General features: G+C 38.4%; 2 protein-coding genes across 5 annotated transcripts; one reads left to right on the forward strand and one right to left on the reverse strand.

Moving 5' to 3' along the window:
• Positions 1-3,521: 3,521 nt before the first annotated feature.
• On the reverse strand, positions 3,522-4,085 carry LOC111998252 (uncharacterized). Its single transcript, XM_024030361.1, has one exon. It carries the CDS (start codon positions 4,083-4,085, stop codon positions 3,522-3,524), a length of 564 nt encoding a protein of 187 aa, XP_023886129.1.
• A 2,292-nt stretch (positions 4,086-6,377) lies between these two features.
• On the forward strand, positions 6,378-13,242 carry LOC111998243 (probable E3 ubiquitin-protein ligase RZFP34). 4 transcript variants are annotated; one of them, XM_065778238.1, is made up of 12 exons: positions 6,378-9,709; positions 9,773-10,029; positions 10,157-10,244; positions 10,338-10,397; positions 10,512-10,544; positions 10,854-10,931; positions 11,233-11,276; positions 11,707-11,747; positions 11,862-11,944; positions 12,043-12,134; positions 12,236-12,347; positions 12,699-13,242. In XM_065778238.1, exons 2-12 carry the CDS (start codon positions 9,830-9,832, stop codon positions 12,807-12,809), a joined length of 942 nt encoding a protein of 313 aa, XP_065634310.1. In that variant the 5' UTR covers positions 6,378-9,709; positions 9,773-9,829; the 3' UTR covers positions 12,810-13,242. The 4 variants fall into 4 exon arrangements, with proteins under 4 accessions (XP_065634310.1, XP_023886120.1, XP_065634311.1 ...); XM_024030352.2 differs by having other exon boundaries at positions 6,378-9,311; positions 9,431-10,029; XM_065778239.1 differs by having other exon boundaries at positions 6,378-6,579; positions 9,431-10,029.
• The last annotated feature ends 6,561 nt before the right edge of the window (positions 13,243-19,803 follow it).

Below are 19,803 nucleotides of genomic sequence, written 5' to 3' on the forward strand. Positions count from 1 at the left end.
TGAGTTAGATAAAGGGTTAAGAACGCCCCCAGATTGATGGATGTTAAAAGCAAATCTCTAACATTGGTCACACTTCTTCATGTACTCTTATGCCTCTCTTTGCATATTAAGTCACCAATATCCCTAAGTAAAAGCCCGATGAGATAAGGATCTACCTCCTATATGACTCCTACAAATTCATTCGTGCAACTCTTCCAAGAGTAGCTCTACTACTTTGGGGGTGGATACACAGTAAATATGGCCCTGAAAAAAAGCACTTGTACAGCTCTTGGTCCTCAGACAGCCAAAATCGAGGAGCCTTTCTCCACACCTTGTTAGCCTCCACTTTCTCCTTAGGCAAGATGTCATCCTTAAAGAATAGGACAATAGGATCCATCTAATTAAGCCCCACCCTTAGTTGATGAATTTGGACCTTCTCCCTTTTTGCCTCAGCAGGGCTGCATAGATCCTCGACCAAGATGACCCGAGGTGGGCTCTGTGCCGAGGATGTCGTAAAAGTGGCAAGAGAATCAGTATGCGTGTTTCTGCTTCTAAGGATTTGGTGCAAGGAGAAAGAGTCAAATCCTGACTACAAATGCCTAGCCTGGTTAAGATATTCATGCATCCTCACATCCCTAGCTTCCAATTCTCCCTTTACTTGGCCTAAAACCAACCTCGAATCTAAGAACATCTCCACTATTCTTCCTTTCATTTTTTGAACCTGGCCATCCCCACCAACAAAGACTCGTACTCAGCCTCATTATTTGTGGCCGAGAAGCCTAGTTTTAAGGATTTCTCAATGATAATTCTTTCAGGAGATACCACAATTAGCCCTACTCTTGATCTCCTCTACTTTACCTTGCCATCAACATACACCTTCCAAGGTAGAGGTTCCTATAAGGAGATCATCCCAACTGATTCTCCATCCATACTCGGCCTCTCACTGCTTTCTTCAAACAAGGCTCAGTAAACTCAGCTACTAAGTTGGCGAGGACCTGCCCCTCTATAGAAGTGCGAGGCATGTATTTGATATCGAAGGCTCCTAAGATCGTTACCCATTTTGCAACCCTCCTTGTGTAATCAACTTTCTAAAGCAGTGATCGGAGAGGGAGTTGGGTTAGAACCACAATAATATGAGCCTAGAAGTAATGTGGGAGTTTTCGTGTAGCATGCACTACTGCCAAGATAGCCATCTCCAGTGGTAAGTAGCGAACCTCTGCCTCATGTAATGACTTGCTCACATAATAAACCGGTTTTTGCACCACATTCTCATCCTGCACCAGTACCAGACTCACCGCGTGTGAGGCTACAGCAATGTAAGCGAACAAAACCTCATCTTTCTTAGGCTTGGATATAATAGGTGGCTGAGAAAGATATTCCTTCAATTGTTGGAAGGCCAAGGAACACTCCTCTGTCCACTCGAATCTCTTCTACTTATGCAACAACTAGAAGAAAGGCCTACACCTGTCTGCTGATCGAAAAATGAATTGATTCAAAGCAGCAGTCATTCCTGTCAACTTTTGGACCTCTTTGGGATTCCAAAGAGGTTGCAAGTCATGGATTGCTCTAATCTGATCTGGGTCAACTTCAATTCCGCGATGGATAATCATATAACCTAGAAACTTGCTAGAGCCCACCCCAAAAGAACATTTAGCGGCATTGAGGCACAGTTTGTGTCTCCTCAGTATCTCGAAAATATTTCTAAGATCATTTATGCACTCGGACTTCACCTTACTCTTTACCATCATATCGCCTATGTAGACCTTAATGTTCTTGCCCAGTTGTGATTCGAACATCTTGGTCATCATTCTCTGATAAATAGACCTCACATTCTTCAGCTCAAAGGGCATCACTTTGCAATGATAATTCCCTATGGGTGTAACGAAAGAAGTCTTCTCCTGATCACCGTAAGCTAAGGGTATCTGGTGGTATCCCAGGAAAGCATCCAAGAAGCTCATATGAGAATGGCCCGCGGTTGCATCCACTAACTGATCTATCCGAGACAGGGAGAAAGGATCCTTTGGGCATGCCTTATTTAAGTCCATGAAGTCTATACACACCCGTCATTTCCCACATTTCTTTTTCACTACCATCGTGTTGGCCAACCACTCGGGCTAAAACACTTCCTTTATGGCCCCAGCCCACTTTAATTTAAGCACTTCTTCCTTGACAACAACAGAATGTTCTTTGGATAAGCATCGAGGTAGTTGCTTTTTAGGGAGGACAGATAGATTGGCGTTTAAATGGTGACAAATGAAGTCCGGATCCATCCCAGTGGCCTCGTAAGCACTCTATGCAAATACGTCAATATTTTTTCTAAGAAAATCTATCGGCTCTTCCTTCTCCCGAGAAGGCAGCTGAACTCCGACTTAGAAGAATTTCTCCTCATCATTGCCAATAACAATCTTCTCCATTTGCTCACACTTAGCCCCTTTTGCCGCTGCCCTCGGAGACAACTCTGGCACCCTTGATTGCTATATGTCCCTCATCGCAAAGGCCGAGGACTCGCCCCTGGTCTGATGTCTAATTGCAGCCACCATGCATTGCTTGGCCATGGATTGGCTTCCCACCAGTTCCTCAACCTATCCTCCAAATGGATATTTCACCTTCAGGTGCAGGGTGGAAGGTATAGCCCCCATGGCGTGAAGCCAAGGCCTTAACACAATGGCAGTGTAGGGGGAATAGGCATCTACCGCAATGAAGTTCACTTCCATAACCTCTATCCTTGTCTGAACGGGTAGGCGGATTTATCCTTTTGGAAAGACAATCTTATCGTCAAACCCTATTAGAGGGGAATCGTAGCTTGTCAAGTCCTCAGACCTTAGTTTCAGTCCCTTAAATAGGTAAGGGTATATAATCTTGGCACTGCTGCCTTATTCCACCAGCACCCTCTTCACATCATACCCTCCTATCATAAGGGTAACTACTACGGCATCATCGTGTGACTACAAGGTCCCCACTTTGACTTCGTCGGAAAAGCTCAATGCTGGTTGGACCTCCACTTTACTCTTCTTCGGGTCAAGGGACGAGCCATCTGTAGGTGGCCGAGCCATAGACATCACCCTGGATGGCTGAGAACCAGTCCTTCCTTGGGCAGCCAGGATGACGCTGATTGTACCTAAAGGTGGCCTTTCTAGAAGCGTCCCTCTGAGCCTCTGACCCTGCTTGACCGCCCTGTTCGTTAGGCTAATGCAGGAATTAATGCTTCAACTTTTCCGCCTTAACTAATTGCTCCAAATGGCTCCACAAAATCCTGCAATTCTTGGTAGTGTGCCCTCGTTTCTAATGGTACTGGCAATGAAGACTTTGGTTGCGCTTCATGGGATCTCCTCCCATCCTGTTTGGCCATTGAAAATATAACTCGTTCTTGATTTTTTCTAGGATTTGGTGTACCGGCTCTCAGAACACAGTACTGACTACCTGAGTAGTAGTTGATCCACAGTGTCCTGCAAAATCCCTCCGAGGTTGGCTGTTATTGTACTTGTCCGACCTGAGATCCCTTCTGTCCTGAGGGACCACCTTAGCTTTCCCTTTCCCTATTGCTAGTCTTCCTCAACCCGCTTATACTCATCAATGCGATCCATGAGCCTACGCATACTCTTAACCGGTTTCTTGGTCAAAGACTTTCTCAAATCATGCTCAACTGGTAGGCTGACCTTGAAAGTTCTTATAGCCACATCATTAAAGTCCCCATCTATCTCGTTGAACATCTCCTTGTACCTGTCGGAGCATGTTTTCAAGGTCTTCCCTTCCTGCATTGCCATGGATAGCAAAGAGTCCAAAGGCCGAGAAATCCTGCTGCAAGTCATAAAACGGGCCCCAAACTCTCGATTAAGCTCTTTAAAGGAGTCAATAAAGCCTTCCTTCAGGTCGTTAAACCACCTCATTGCCATAGACCCTAAGCTAGATGGGAACACCTTGCACATTAGGGCCTCACTCTTGAAGTGCACAGCCATTCTCTGGTTGAAGTGGCTTACATGCTCTAAGGGATCCGTTCTTCCATTGTACATGGTGAAAGTTGGCTGAGTAAAACGCCGGGGAAGTTTTCCGCTTTCGATTCTACGCATAAACGGTGATTTGGAGATCTGGTTAAGGGCCCTACTCATTGCGTCATTGCCTAAACCTTTGCGTGGCGGACTCTTACTCCTTTGCTCGTAGTGACAGTCTTCGTCGTATGAAAAGACTCACTGGGAAGAGTCCTAGACCTAGGCTTGTAGCTACCATCCTCCTCGTCCTCAGAGGAAAGGTCAGAATCTGAGGAAGTCCTTCTTCATCGCTTGTGACGTAGCCTCCTGCGAAGACGGTTTATCTCCAGCTGTAAGCTTCTAGTATTCTCCTCGTGGGAGATGTGACTCCCCCCTTGAGACTGGCTCTTACCAGTATGCATGGTGTGCACACTAACCTCACGGTCCCTCCTCTGCTCAAGGTTGAGGAATTGATCTTGACATTGGGAGCCGATAGACTCCTCCCAGTCCTACCCTGATCCTGCCATGGTTGGACGTTAAACTCACTAAAGCTCAAGCTATTCCCACAGATGCTGCCAATTGTAGGGGCGGGCTTTAGTTCTTAAGTCCAAAAGATGAATGGATTAAGGCCCAAAAAGCCCAATACAATAAATTTGTAAAGAGTGGGCTAAAAAGTTAGGCTTCAATGAAGTGAATGACGCTCTTAATAGGCTAAGGATAGTAAGAGAGTAAGGAAAAGTAATAAATAGACAAATGTGATGCACAAAAATTCTTCCTTGGCAATGTTTGAGAGGAGTAGTTTTTGAATATATTTCTCTTAACTCTGATTACAGTTACTTTTCTTAATACTACGGTGTTTTTCTCTACAGATTTTGTGTCCCCCTGCCCTTAGCTTTAGAGGGTCTTTCACATTATATAGCTCCTTTCAGGTGATCTTAGCCCTCCATTTGTTGATTGTCCAGTCCATCACTCGAGTGCTTGTCCCATCAGACACCTTCCCAAGCCCCTTGTGAGTTGTGGTAGTCAAGGCAGCACTGTTCAAGGGTCTTCTCCACATAAATGCAGACAGGAGGTTTGGTGGGATGCATTGAATGTAGAGGCAGCCACCATCCCGCCAATCATGTCAGGGCTAACCTTTTGAAACTTTTTCTCAACAGCAGGACCTCCTCTAGCAATGTGCCACTGACGTGGTCTTACTGTCTGAGCGTGTGGCCTCCTTAGCAGATAATAGGCTCCTCGGCCATAAATACGACACGTGGCACAGGTATCTTATCTGAATTCTTGTGTCCCAACTTATAATCATCTTTAATCTTTTTAATTGAATCTTTCTAGAAGACAGGGACGGGTCTATGCTTGTTTCCTCAATTTCTTTTTAATACAATTATTTTTAATTATAAAACAAATAAAATAAAAATTCTTATCATAATTATTTTATAAAAAAAATGATATAAGGTTATCTTTGGATCTTTGGTAAATAAAAAATGGGACAAATTTGGTTACTCTATTATAAATAATAAAGTGAGTAATGGCTCTATTTTGATCCGTTTGGATACAATTTATTTTACTGAAAAGTGAAAATACTGTAACAAAATAATTTTTAAATGTATAAATAATACCGTAAGACCTATTTTTAATTTTTTTTTTAATAAAGTGATTGTGAGTCTTGTAAACAGTACAAAATATCTTTTACAGTGTAATCTATGTGCATAAACCGTATAAGATACTGTTTATAAGCTAAATGCACTATTTATACACTAAAAAAAAAAAAAAAGAAGAAAAAGAAAAAGGAGGAGGCTGAAACGCAGATACAAATCGCGTAGCGTTTCAGCTATTCAAACCGCACCTTAAAGAAGATAATATAGTTTTTGTCTTTTTTCTTTGGCCAAAAATCTATGTAATCATTGTGATCACGTCTAGTGGATAAGTACAAATTGAAATACAGTACATATAATTAATTCGTTGCACGAATAGAAAATTGACAGATCATGCCCAAGAGAGGATTACATCAATATCATGATAATCCTTCCACGTCATATTCCGTAACTTCAGCCCACCGACTGTCGGGCCTTATCACACGTGTCAAATTCCAGTAACGTAAACCGAATTTAGTAACACGCGTCAGCTTCGAATTCGTTTCTACTTTAGAAAAAAAACTCAAGCTTTCTTTAAAAAAGGCGGTAATCACATCTGTGTAAGCTCAACTTCAGATCAAGATAACCGACTATTCAGAAAAGAATAACTACAAAACAAGCAATCCTCTATTTCAGCCGTTTGATTAAAAAAAATTAGATCTGACGGCTGTGAGTAGCAATGTTCTGCACATTATCAATTTAAAAGTAGAAGATATTTTTAGACAAACGAGGGTATAAGAGTAATTTCGAAAATTAGAAAGCTCTGGAAGAACAGAATTGTTCAGAGCTATAAATACGACGCGCTTTCGAATTTTCTTTACCAAACTTGGTTTCTCTCTCATATATTATTTTTCGAGCTCTGTTTCTCTCTCTGTCTCTCTATTTGGCAAACTCAAAACGTCAGCGAGTCACCGCGAAGGCGAATCGGAGCTACGCAACCTGAGTTGGATCAATCTCAAAGTGTTCGAATTGGCGACCGAGACGTCTCTCTCCGCAGATTGAAAGTTCGTCATTATGTTGTTAATTAGTATAATTTTATACTAGTTTCTTTCAATTGATCGTGTTTTGAGTGGCTCTGATTTTTTTTTTTTATAAATTAGTTCTTTTTAGGTAATGTAATTATCCTTTTTGCTTTTATTTTTGTGTTTGTTTTGTGTTCGTTAGATTTTGTTTGGTTTCTGAGAAAATTCAGCTGAGGAGAGAGAAACTGATTTGAAATCTTACATTTTCTGGTCTAGTTGCCTAGATAACGAAATTTAAAGTTTCTTTTTCTCTGGAACGATTACACGGAGAATATAAGGTTTCAAAGCTCTGGATTCCTTTTTCCCTTTTACGCTAGGTTTCTCAGTGGCCAAACAGTACACTAGGGTCAAATTGATGAAATTGGATAGTTTAGAGTGTCATTATTTGCTTCTGTGCCTGCGTGTGTGAAAGTGAATTTTGTTGAGCTATGATTGTGTATGAAATTGAATTGCAATGCCTGGATTGCTGTGGATGTTATTTTTGGTTGAAGTAACTGTGAGAATTTCGCATTCAATCTGTATCTTAGTTTTTCCGGTCATTGCTGATTTATGCTCCATTCAAAGTTTTTTCTGCTAGATTATGGCTGATTTATGCTCCATTCAAAGTTGTTTAATTTCAATTAGTGTGGTGATATGGTTGTCTTGGTGCATTTTCTGTGTTAATTATATACTGTTACATTTTTTAATGTTTAGTTTATGTTTACATGTTGTATGATATTTAAATCTACGCGGGAACGCGAGTTATATCATGTGTTTGACGCGTGTGGTGATTTCTTGTTTCAGTAGATTTTTTCTTTTTTTGGTTTGTCATTGCGTGATATCATTATCAACGCTGTTGGTTGCAGTTGATATTTTATGTGGCAAATATCATTTGTAGTTTTGCGAGCATATTAGGAATTTCTTCGATTATGTGCATTCTGGTTCGAAGTCAATAAAGCAGTTCCTTAGTAGGGTCGATATTGCTCCAGTAATCTTTCTAGGAAAAACTCTTTGTTAGTAAAGGAAGCACCAGCCTTTCATTTGACTTTGATTTCGATAAATTAAATATTATTAAGTAGATATGGTAGTCGAAATTATGTCTGCTCTTGGTGTATCGAATTCTTTATTAATGGAGAAACCGACACCGCAGCTGAACTGGTCTTCCTTGAAGGTGTTATGAAATAATTACATTGCATCATGAGAGTATTGTGTTTGGAAACAACAACTCATCATTCAATGGGGGTATTATTAGGATTGATTTAATTAACAAAGAGTGAACCTTTATAATGGCAATGGCATAGGGAATTTAGAAACACACCCCAATTGTGTGTGTTTTTTTCTTTTTCTTGCTAATATGTCTCAATATTGTGAACCTCTAATTAAGAGGAGGAAGAAATGGGGGAAGGAAGTAAACTACAAATTTGATCAGAATAAACATGACATCAATAGTGGAAAAAATAACTTTGGAAGTCGGGGTAAAATAGCTTTTTATATTTGGAAGTAGCTTTATGGACACATAAAGAGTTACTGCAAATATAAATAGAACGAAAGTGAATTCATGAAGCAACTTACTGACTTAGGAAGCTGGGGGTGAAAAAGCCTTTTGCTTTGGTAGTGTCTTTACGGACACAAAATTAGGTACCGGAAAAACTATAAATTTTTGTTTTGGTAGTGTCTTTGTGGACAAAAAATTATCTACGGGAAATAGAAAACACCACTACTCAATAACTCAGTGTTTCTGTAACATTGCTCAATATATCTTGTGATATTTACAAATTCTTTATAAACGTTTGAGGCATTTTGGATTGTAAGTGACATACTTGGTGCATTTTTTAGGCTAACGACTGCTACAGCTGTTCGTGCTAATGGCAGTGAAAAAGTAAATTGAGTGGAATAGCATAAGAAACTATTGTATCTCTAGTAAGCTATCTTGTTTTGACTGTCTAAATAAAAGCCAGCTAATAAAGAGCCTCTTCTTTTATGCCCCATGGTCTGTGCTCGGTCTTTCCATCTTCTTCTCTTACCAAGTATAAGAGCTTGGGTGTGGGGGGTAAGGGTGGGGTTTAAGTCTTTAGGAAGAAATTTCACACAAATATATACTTAGACTAGACTAGAGTAAAATCAATTTTGTATAATAAAAAAATAAATTCTTTGTCTTTGTGAACCCTCCAAAAAGAAAAATTATGCTGGACAAACAAACAGCATTTGTTAGGTTCCACCATCTCTGCTATTCAATAGGAACTCTTCACACTGTCATAAACTCTAGAGTGGGCCACTATAAAGTGTAAACATACCTGGGATTTGGGTAATTAACTGCATCACCTCTTTTAGTGATCCTTAGTTTCATTGCTCCACCCTTACCAAAATGGCATTAGGCCTCTCTGTCCCTTTCTAAATCTTAAACTCTTATTGAAACCCATCAATTTTACAATCCATGTCAGTAGAGAGAGATGATGCTCCACTAATCTGGGTAAGGATTGTATCTTCTTGGATATGAGGATTGAGGAGCCTCAGTCTTGGAGGATACTGATATCTTCTGACAATCAGACCTTAAACCTATGATAATTGTTGTGGTTCAAGACTCAATCAATTAGATAATTAGAAGATTTTCTAAGACACAGATGAACTGAATTGTGACTGGGGAGAAGCCTCTCTATAAGTCCTTTGAAATAAGGTTTTAAGATTGTTGTAATTACAGTTCTCAATGGAGACTTGGTTCAGAGATACCAATTGAGGTAGGCTTGTCCTTGTCGGACACTCAAAATGACACTTTTCTTCAATCTCACTTACCCCTCAATTTCTTTTTTGCTTTCTGGAGCACATTTGATTGTGTGATGTATTGCTTTTACCTTAGGTTGGGGCATCTATTGGTCGTATCCAGTATAGTGGATTTGGTTCCAATCAAGAAGTGATCATGCCAAGCTATTCGTTTCCATAAAGTATACACAGATGAAGGCTCTGGAGTTCCGTTATATGGGACTCTTATAGATCTACTTGTTTTGATGAATCCTTGTCTGGGAGTATTGCTGATTGGAGCACTTCAACCTTACTTGGATTATGTTGTTGCTGATTTCCATTGGTCTGCAGCTGTGTAGAAGAAATCAACAGTAGCATGCGGTGTTTGCCTGGCATGGTCGGGTGACTGAGACTGTCTTTCAAAGCTTTAGAATGATTTCTAACTTTTTCCTTTGTGCAGGTGCTCTAGGCTTATTGCCAGATTCTAGATAATTTATAATTCTATCCAAAGTATCCAATGGGGGAACTGGCTATGGCAATTAATCATTCTGAGTCTCAACAATTTGCGCTTCAAGACATACAACATATAGCCTTCAAAGGGAAGGAAATGGAAGCTGTCTACTCTGAACAGTCAAATCAGGATTGCATGATTGCAGAAGAATCAGCAGATTCTACAAAAACTGCCGAAGAATTTGAGAAAGGACTTATGCAATATGGGTAAAGTCTTGCTCGTTTAGCTGCTTGTTTGGATTTGCATCTCCTTATCTTTTCTATTTTATTTATTTTTAACTAAATTATCTTTTCTATTTTCTTGATAGTTAATACTTGGCAACATTTATTGCAGATGTTCACATTATCGGCGAAGGTGCCGCATTAGAGCTCCTTGTTGCAATGAGATATTTGATTGTCGTCATTGTCATAATGAGGCAAAGGTGAGCTAACTGGTCATCCTTAAATAATTTTTTATGAATATTTTGTGATTTTTTTAAGTATTAATGGATTTTAACTTTTCTGTTGTTGTACAGAATAGCATTAATGTTGATCAAAAGCTTAGACATGACATTCCACGCCATCAAGTCAAACAGGTAGAAATCATTCTCCAGTTTACTGGCTTTTGTTTTTCTGGCTTTTCTATGCATTCTTCACGGTTTTAGTACCTCTTTGACACTGACAAAGTATTCCTTGTTAAATATTTTCAGGTGATATGTTCACTATGTGGCACCGAACAAGAGGTGAGCAGAGATTACTTTGTATTATTGATTTCCATCAGTCCTTCATTACCACTTATAAAAAAGGGAATGCAATATCACAGAACTTTATGAATTTAATATTCATAAAAGTGGCTTGCTAGTCAATTTGTGTACCCATAGTTTGTACTTTTAACTAGGAGATGATCATAGTTGAAGACAAAAAACAAAGTAGTCTACTCAATTTAAAAGATTTATTTTCTTTTAAAGATATATTTTTTTTGGTTGGTCTCTTAGAACTAACGACTTCTATCTAACTCAAGTTGCTCATTGTGTTGGTTGCTGCTACTACAGGTTCAGCAAGTATGTATTAATTGTGGTGTCTGTATGGGGAAGTACTTCTGCGAGACTTGCAAGTTGTTTGATGATGATGTATGTAATCAATCTTTTCCTTCAACCTCCTCTCCCCAAAAAAAGAAAAAAAGAAAAAAAAGAAAGTAACAAGGACCTCAGCATGGTTGTCGATTCCGTGCATCTTCTTGGTGTCACAGATGGTGTACTGAAACATAAGTACCCATTAATGAAAGTTAATGACAATTGTGTAGACATGGATTTTGTCCTTGTTACTTGGTCTTATTTCAGCCCTGTTGTCAGCACTCATGATATCTTTTACACTGGTAATTCATATTAAGGAATTGATTTAATTACTTGTCTTGTTTTTCATATGTTGCAGACATCCAAGAAACAGTATCATTGCAATGGCTGTGGAATATGCAGGTATGCTTGGTCATGTCTCAATCTGGTTAGGCCTTAGAGCATATTTAGGGACATATTTAGGGAAGAATTACAGCTGATCGTAGTGAGTGATTCGGTAGAGTTAAAGAATGAGACCAAGAATCTAAAAGATGAAAAAAATAAAAAAATAAAAAAAGTAAAAAAAATAAAAAGAAAGAAAGAAGATATGGTGTGTTGGCATAGCCCTTCCCTAAATATGTATGTGGGTGCGAAGAGCCCCAGAAAGTGGAAATGCTAACTCTGTAATCAAGGGATTGCTTATCACCATTGTATCTTCACAACTTTTAGGAGATACTGCCCCACTAAGTCCCCAACAGCCAGCACCTAATCCTCCTTTAATATTTGCCGTCAATATCATCATGCTTGAATTTCTTGTTTGGTCATAACCTATATTTTTATATTTTGTGAACAGAATTGGAGGGCGTGAGAACTTCTTCCACTGCTCCAAGTGTGGTAAGCTACTCTTGTCTTATTATTCTTATTACCTAAAATCCTAGCTGGGAGCTTGTGTGTTATTATTCCATGTGTTATCTAATTGTGCTTATCATATATTTGATTATGATGAAGGTTGTTGCTACTCAATTCTGTTGAAGAACAGCCACCCATGTGTAGAAGGAGCTATGCATCATGACTGCCCTGTTTGCTTTGAGGTAATACACGCTAGCTTCATCTCATTTTCTAGTTGATGTAATATTTGTTCTGCATGATCAAAGCTGAATTGCAAGTGTGATAATATGTTGATCTGCAGTATCTATTCGAGTCAAGAAATGATGTGACTGTTCTGCCATGTGGTCACACTATTCACAAATACTGCTTGAAGGAAATGCGGGATCATCTTCAGTGAGTGCTGGCACTTTTTTTCTTTTTTTTTTTTTTTTACTATAACCCTTTTGCTGTACAATCTCACTGATCATCTCCATATTGTATTCTTCGTTGAACAGGTTTGCTTGCCCTCTTTGCTCCAAGTCTGTTTGTGATATGTCCAAGGTATGGGAGAAAATTGACATGGAAATTGCAGCTACACCTATGCCAGAACCTTATCAAAATAAAATGGTCAGTCCTCTCTCTCCCTCTCTTGTGTTGATTTTAATCACTTTTGAGTCCTTTGTTTACCAACTAATTGGGGTTTGATATCTTTATCTCTTTTTCGCCACTCACGTTGTTCAGAAGTAATCACATTTAAACCAGAGCTCTATACAATTTTCTATGCCATTCTAGCAGCTTAATATCTTTGTGGAAACCCTGGTTCAACATCGTGTTCTTAGTTTAGGGAGGGCCAGCGTGAGGAAACCTGCCCTTCAGTTTCGCACATTCTCATTTAATCCTCTGGCCAAAGAGGAACACCTGAACACTATCAATGGCAATTACTATTTATGAAAATCTGATGGAAATACTGTTTTGCAGGTTTGGATCCTTTGCAACGACTGCGGTAAAAAATCAAAGGTACAGTTCCATGTTGTGGCTCAGAAATGCTTGAACTGCAAATCTTATAACACGCGCCAAACACGGGGCTGAGCAAGTGGCTATGGCTAGACCGTTACAATGAAACTGGCAATGGCAATGACAACTGCAAGCGTTCTCAAATTGAATGCATCTCTTGCAAGTGTTCTTAAATTGAATGCATCTCTTACAGGGATTTCTCTTCACTGTTTCAATTACCCGAGTCATATTCATGGATAGGGAGAATTGTGGTCCTCCCTTGGTGGTACTGATCTTGTTATCTGCTGGGAATCTCTCACGATCCTGTCCTGCAGCCCGTTCTCTGCCAGAAGATACCTCATGATCCACTTGCAATCCCCTGTTATCCTATGCTTTTGTCCCCCCATAATGTTCTCTTGTATTTAAAGAATGCCATCTATGCTTTTATTGCCATCTACTTTGTTTCCCTGCACTCTCTGTAACACCGCCTAGCTTAAATAAATTATCAAAATAACAATATTTAGCTACATTAGTGTTGCTTTTTTAGGTTTTTTTTTTTAAATTTAGTCGTGTGTTTATTTAATTAAAAATATTTTTTTATTTTATGAGAAAAAATTTATATAGTAATATTTTAAAATGGGAATTTTAGGAGTAGTGTTTATAAGTATGGTCTTTAAATTTTGCGCTTATCAAAAATATTATTAAAATTTTACTTATCAATTACCATTTTGATAAACTTAAACAAAGCACATTGATGTTAAGTAAATACAAATAATGAAGAACCTGAATGTAGATTTTATTTATTTTTAAATACAAATAAGGGTATAAATACTAATTACTAACCTATGCAATACTAATTACTAATTTATGCTATGCACAAAAATTTTGCATTAATGTAATAATCCATATGCACTACAATTAAATAGCATTTCTCCACTATATAGGGATTAGAAATCTATAAATTAATGAGTAGCACACAAAAATTGTAGTAATGAATACAAAAGAAATCTCATTTATAACATAGAAATCCAATTTATTATATAGCGATATTCACAAAAATAAATGTGTGTGTGTGTGTGTCTCCATAGACTCCATGCCATGTCATGGATCTCAAATCTATACATGGGGTAAACTCTACTATTATTTACTATTATCTCTCAATGTGGGCATATCCAACAATTATTACAAATTTACAATCATTTCTTAGAGCAATTGCATTAGTCTATATAAATTTTTTTGTCTATTTTAGAATAAGAATTCATTATTTTTTTTTATTTTACAGTCATTTTACAAAAACACCTACATTAGATTGTCTATTATAACTCTCTTTTCTTTTTTTCTTTTTCTTTTTTCTTTTGGGTTAAAGGGAAAATAAGTTAACTCTCTCACTACAAGTGAGACCAATTCTAGAGGTGAGACCAATTCCAGTGATTCTATTAACATACATGCTAGCTATATCCATATTAACCAAATACAAAACATCAAGGCTTGGCGGAGAACTAAAAACAACAAAATCTTCATCCATGGTACTCTCCCATCTTGCAAGCACATCTGCACATCGATTGCCTGTCCTATACACATGCACCACTTGAACTCGAGGAATTCTTCTCAACAAGCACTTGCAGTCGCATAAGAGAGGAGAGTATGGATTATTAGTGTCCACGTTAGAATTTACAAGATCAACCACCACTCTTGCATCCAATTCCACAATCAAGTTCTAGATCCCTTCACTCAAAGCTAGCTTCAAACCATTCCTTAAAGCCCAGAACTTAGCTGTAACGCTAGTGGCAAAGCCAATGGATGTTGTGAATCCTTTGAACCAATTCCCATTGTAATCCCTACTTAGTCCACCACCCCCTACTTTACCTGGGTTCCCACAAGAAACTCAATATGAATTAAGCTTATACCACCCTTTAGGAGGTTTGGACCATTTCACCTGCATTAAAACTCTCTAATTAACTTTCCTCATCTTTCCAACACAAAAGATAAACTCCATGGCTTGACTTAAACAATGCCCATGAAGGTTAATGTTGAGTGGAGCATTATCAAAAACCACTCTATTACGATGCTTCCGTAGATTCCAAATAGCAAAAAGAAAAATACACTCCAAGAAATGTTGCTATGATGAATTCGTTTACTGTGGCAATTTTCATATAGCCAGTCACCCAAACTTTGGTTGTGCAAGGGCGGTATGATGTGGGGAGACCAAATCTTTAACCAGAATTGATAAGAAAATAAACATTCCTTCAGCAAATGATCTATGGACTCACCTTGATTCTTGCAAATAGGATAGAGAGGGTTGCAGTTGATGCCCCTGCCCGCAAGAACCTCCCTCACAGGTGCACTATTGTGCATACACAGCCTGAAATAACTCATGATCTTTGGAAGAGTATATAAATTCCAAATCCGAGCACCCTTGAATGTGTTCTCCATTCCCGTATCAGCCTTTATACTAAGGTAAGCCGAGTTAGTGGAAAAATTTCCATCCTTCGTAAATTTCCACATTAATACATCCTCTCCAATGCCAAACTCTTGAACTGGGATTGCTCGAATTTTCTCCTTGATGCAAGGAGGCAAGGCAAAGGACAAACTCTCCCACCTCCAATCATTGTTGTCCCAAAAGTCAACTATGGTAAGTTGCATATCCTCCCTTTTTAAAGGCCCCTTAATAAGCTCCCTTAAGGACTGCCTACAGATCCAACTGTCCATCCATACACTCTTTCTAGAGCTATTCCCAATCCTCCACCAAATTCCTTTAGAGAAAATAGGGAAGCCAACCTTGATAGCATTCCAATTAGAAGAAAAAGGAAGGTCATCTAGGTTATTGGATCTGTTTCTAGCATTGGAACAATATTTAGTCAAGAGCACCCTTGCCTATAAAGCCTCCTTTTCATGGTACATACGCCAATTCAGCTTGGACAACAGAGCTATATTCTTGGCTCTAGCTTACTGAATTCCCAAACCACCTTCTTCCTTAGGTCTTATAACTTTTTCCCACCCAACTAGATGCATTCTTCACTTCTCATTGGTTGACTCCCATAAGAAATCTCTGTTTATTTTATCCAATTTGTCGCACAAATGAATTGGTAAAGCAGCTCCTTGTATAACATAATTTGGTATAGCTGACATCACAGACTTCACCAAAATCGCCCTTCCAACAAAGGATAAAAATTTGGTCTTCTATCTAGCCAATTTCTTCATAACCTAATCAGCCATGAAATTAAACTGCCTTCTCGTTGCTCCTTTATGTTTAAGGGGAAACCCCAAATACTTCCCGAAATTATTCGTTTCAAACATACCGAACTTATCATAGATTCCCTCCTTTAAATCAACTCAACATTTAGGGAAAAATATATTCTAGATTTAGCACAGCTAATTTTTTGGCCAGACTCCATACAAAAAGTCTGTAACACCTTTGGTATAACTTCACCAATCTCATTAGTTATCTTAGCAAAAAGGATGAGATCATCGGCCAAAAAAAGATGGGAAATTTTGATATTCACACATGAGGCCTTAAGGGGACACCACAATCCTTTGGAACACTTCTCTTCAATAAGAAATCATAAGTACTCCATACACATGATAAATAGGTACAGAGACAAAGGGTCTCCTTGCCTAATGCCCCTTAAGGGGTTAAAGGATTCAGGAGCACACCCATTCACCAACACAGACAAGGATGAGGTTGAAATACAACTCATGATTAACTTGATGATGTTGTGTGGAAACCGAAAAGCTTGGAGCACTTTGTGTATAAAGCTCCATTCCAATCTATTATAAGCTTTTTCAAGATCAACCTTCATTGCCATATAACTCTCTCATCCCTTGATTCTATCCATTGTATATATTAGTTCTTGAGCAATTACTACATTATCAACTCCTCTCCTCCCCGGCTTAAAGGCAATCTGAATTGGGGATATGAGGTTATTGAGCAATGGCCTAATCTTGGCAACTAGCACCTTTGAAATAACTTTATACACTTGAATTGCACAAACTGATGGGCCTATAATTAGCCAGAGACTCAGGGTTATTACACTTAGGAATGAAGGTAATCAAGGTAGTGTTCAAATAGGCCGGAATGATAACATGAGTAAAAGCCTTCTTAACTTCATGACAAACAGAGGCTTACACATCATGCCAAAAATATTGGAAAAATCTAGCATGCAATCTATCAGGTCCTGGGGCCTTAAAAGGCTTGAGGGACCATAAAGCAGCCCTAATCTCTTCCTCGTCCACCTCTCTAACCATTCTACACCTCTCATCCTCAGATAGCATACAACAAGAAAAATTCATAATAGGAGAATGTATACAAGCCATGCATAATTCTGATGTATACAATTTAGAAAACTCATGTTGAATATGTTCCTTAATCTTAGCCTCCTCATAAATCCATTCACCAGTCCCATCCATTATGCATCTGATTTTATTTCTTTGTCTCCTTACCACAGCTGTGATGTGAAAATGTGAGGTGTTACAATCCCCAATCGCAGCAGCATTTAGCCTAGCTTTCAATGCCCAAAACTCCTCCTTTTGAAGCATAATCAAGGCATGCTCCTCAATCAATAGTTTCTCCAACCTGAGAAAGGCTTCACTGAGGTTGCAAGCTATAGCTTTCTGAACTCCACCCAATCTAGCTAGCACCTTTCTTTTCCTTGCAAACAAATTCCCAAATACTTCAATATTTCACTTCTTCACTTTGATGGTAAAATCAGAAATGGCTGAAGGAAGGGACCTATCTCCAGACCAAGCTTCCTCAACCACCTTCGGGAATTGGGAATGCAGTAACCACATAGTGTGAAAATGAAAGGGTTTATTAGTGGCATTTGTTCTATTACCCAATAGCTCAATTAAAACTGGACAGTGATCCAAAGAAGTCCTAGGGAGATGGGTTACAGTAGCTTTAGGATATAACATTCTCCAACTAGGATTGGCAAAGCATCTATCAAGCCTTTCAAGAATAAGGCTTATGACAAGCCTCTTATTAGTCCAAGTAAGCTTTAGGCCAGTAAAGCCCAAATCCAAAAAGTTGCAATTAGCTAAACATTCTTTAAATTTCAAGGCCTTACTTAGGTTTATCTTATTCCCTCCAAATTTCTCCTCACTACTCAACACTTCATTAAAGTCACCAAGCATCAACCAGGGATGATTGTGGAGTTTAGCAATTTTCGAAAGATTAGACTAGACTAACCTTCTCTCAACCAGGTGAGGACTTGCATAAATAGCTAAAATAAACTAGGTCAAGTTAGAGTGACATACCTTAACTGAGGCATGAATTTCCTGCTCCGTAACTGCAAGGAGATCAATATCAGCTTCCTTCTTTTTCCACAACACCCAAAGACCCCAAGCATAACCAACAGTCTCCGTTGTAATAAAACCATCAAAAGGAAGGTCATCAATAATCCTCTCAACCCTATCTCCACCCACTCTAGTTTTTGTGATCACCATTATTGTTGGATTGTGATTGACAACCATTTCATAAATTCGTCCTTTGAAATGAGGGTTCAAGGCACCCCTACAATTCCACATTAATATATTCATTGCAACAAACTGACCCAACGGCACTTCCACAGGTTTAGGATTCATTATTGCAGCATCCACCATAGTCCACCCTAGCCTCCTTAGAAGATCCTTGGACGAGTTCCACTCCGATTTCCATATCATCATATACTTGAGAATCCCTAGTGTATCCTCTCTGCAACATATTAACAGGTCGCATCTCTTGACTAGGACGAGAATCTGAATCAGCTTCAACGCAGGATGATTCCCCATGTGAGTCGAAGCTGATCCTCGAAAATCCATAATCCTCCTATCTTGAATAATCCACCCTGATTCGTCGAAGTGGGGCAAGACTAATGGCCTCCTCTGCCTGCTTAAAATCTCTACCTCCTCCCAGGACAGCAGTGGGGTGTCGGTGATGAATCTCCACCACGGATTGGGCGTTTAAGCCCACACTGAATGATCCAGAGCAAGATCCCTTGTTCTAATACTGATGGGGGTTATAGGAAATAGGTGTTTTCAAGCATTGCATAGCGTTGGGTCGAACCAACCCGGTGTCTCTGTCGAAGTAGCTCTTATCTGAGCCATCATCTCGTTAGAGATTACCACCACCATGTTCATGTGCTAGATTGGCAAAACACAATATCTTAACAAAGAATCCTTGATTAGGAAAGACCCCAAGGTTTTGTTCATTTGTGGATCAAAGTCTTTACTACTGGTCTTAATGTGAATGCAACTCTTTCATTGTTAGGTTCATTTGATTATGTAAAAATGCATTAGTTCTATTGGAGGCAAAGATAAACCTTGTAATGGTTTTGTGGACAGTCATATAAACACACTCCATAATCTACCATAGCTAATGTGTTAGTAGACTATAATTTTTTATCAATACAAACTTTGGAACCTAAAGGCTAGAAAATAAAATGGACCGAAGGGATTAGGAAAACGATTGTCTTTCTCAACAAAGTACAAATACGTGAATGTCATTGCTCCTTATGCTACCAATGAACCTCTTAGTCATTGCTATGCTACCAATGACTAGTGTTTTTTTTTTTTTTTTTTTTGACACAGATTATGAAATTATGTGAAAACAATATAGCTAAATTATTACTAAATAATAAAAGGTTACACTTTTATATTCAAAGTTAAATATTCCTTGTCAATTATATTAACACAATCATATTTTTATTAAATAGTGTTGGAAATAACCCAAAAATAGAAGTATAAAAAAACAAAATTTAAATGAAATGCTAGGTTTTGTAATCACTTTAAAAGATTTAAAACTGTTAGCGTTTATAACTGCCATATATTCATCATAAGCATCCCATCATTTTCTCTATCGAGTAAAAAACAGTTGTAGTCATGATCATGGACCTCTTTTTTAATTTTATTTTTAAATAGTATTCATGATCATAAAAATAAACACAACATTGTAAAATAAAGCTAACACCCACATTAACTTGAAATACTAAAATTTTGGATAAATTTATAATTGATTTTTAGTCAAGACATGTAAATTCAAAATGAAAATTTAGTTACCAACCACCATGAATGCCAATAGGATATAACAACATAGAAAATAACACAATTTTTTAAG

Source organism: Quercus suber, unplaced genomic scaffold, assembly GCF_002906115.3.
Source record: "Quercus suber isolate HL8 unplaced genomic scaffold, Cork oak 2.0 scaffold_176, whole genome shotgun sequence".
NCBI classification, from domain to species: domain Eukaryota; kingdom Viridiplantae; phylum Streptophyta; class Magnoliopsida; order Fagales; family Fagaceae; genus Quercus; species Quercus suber.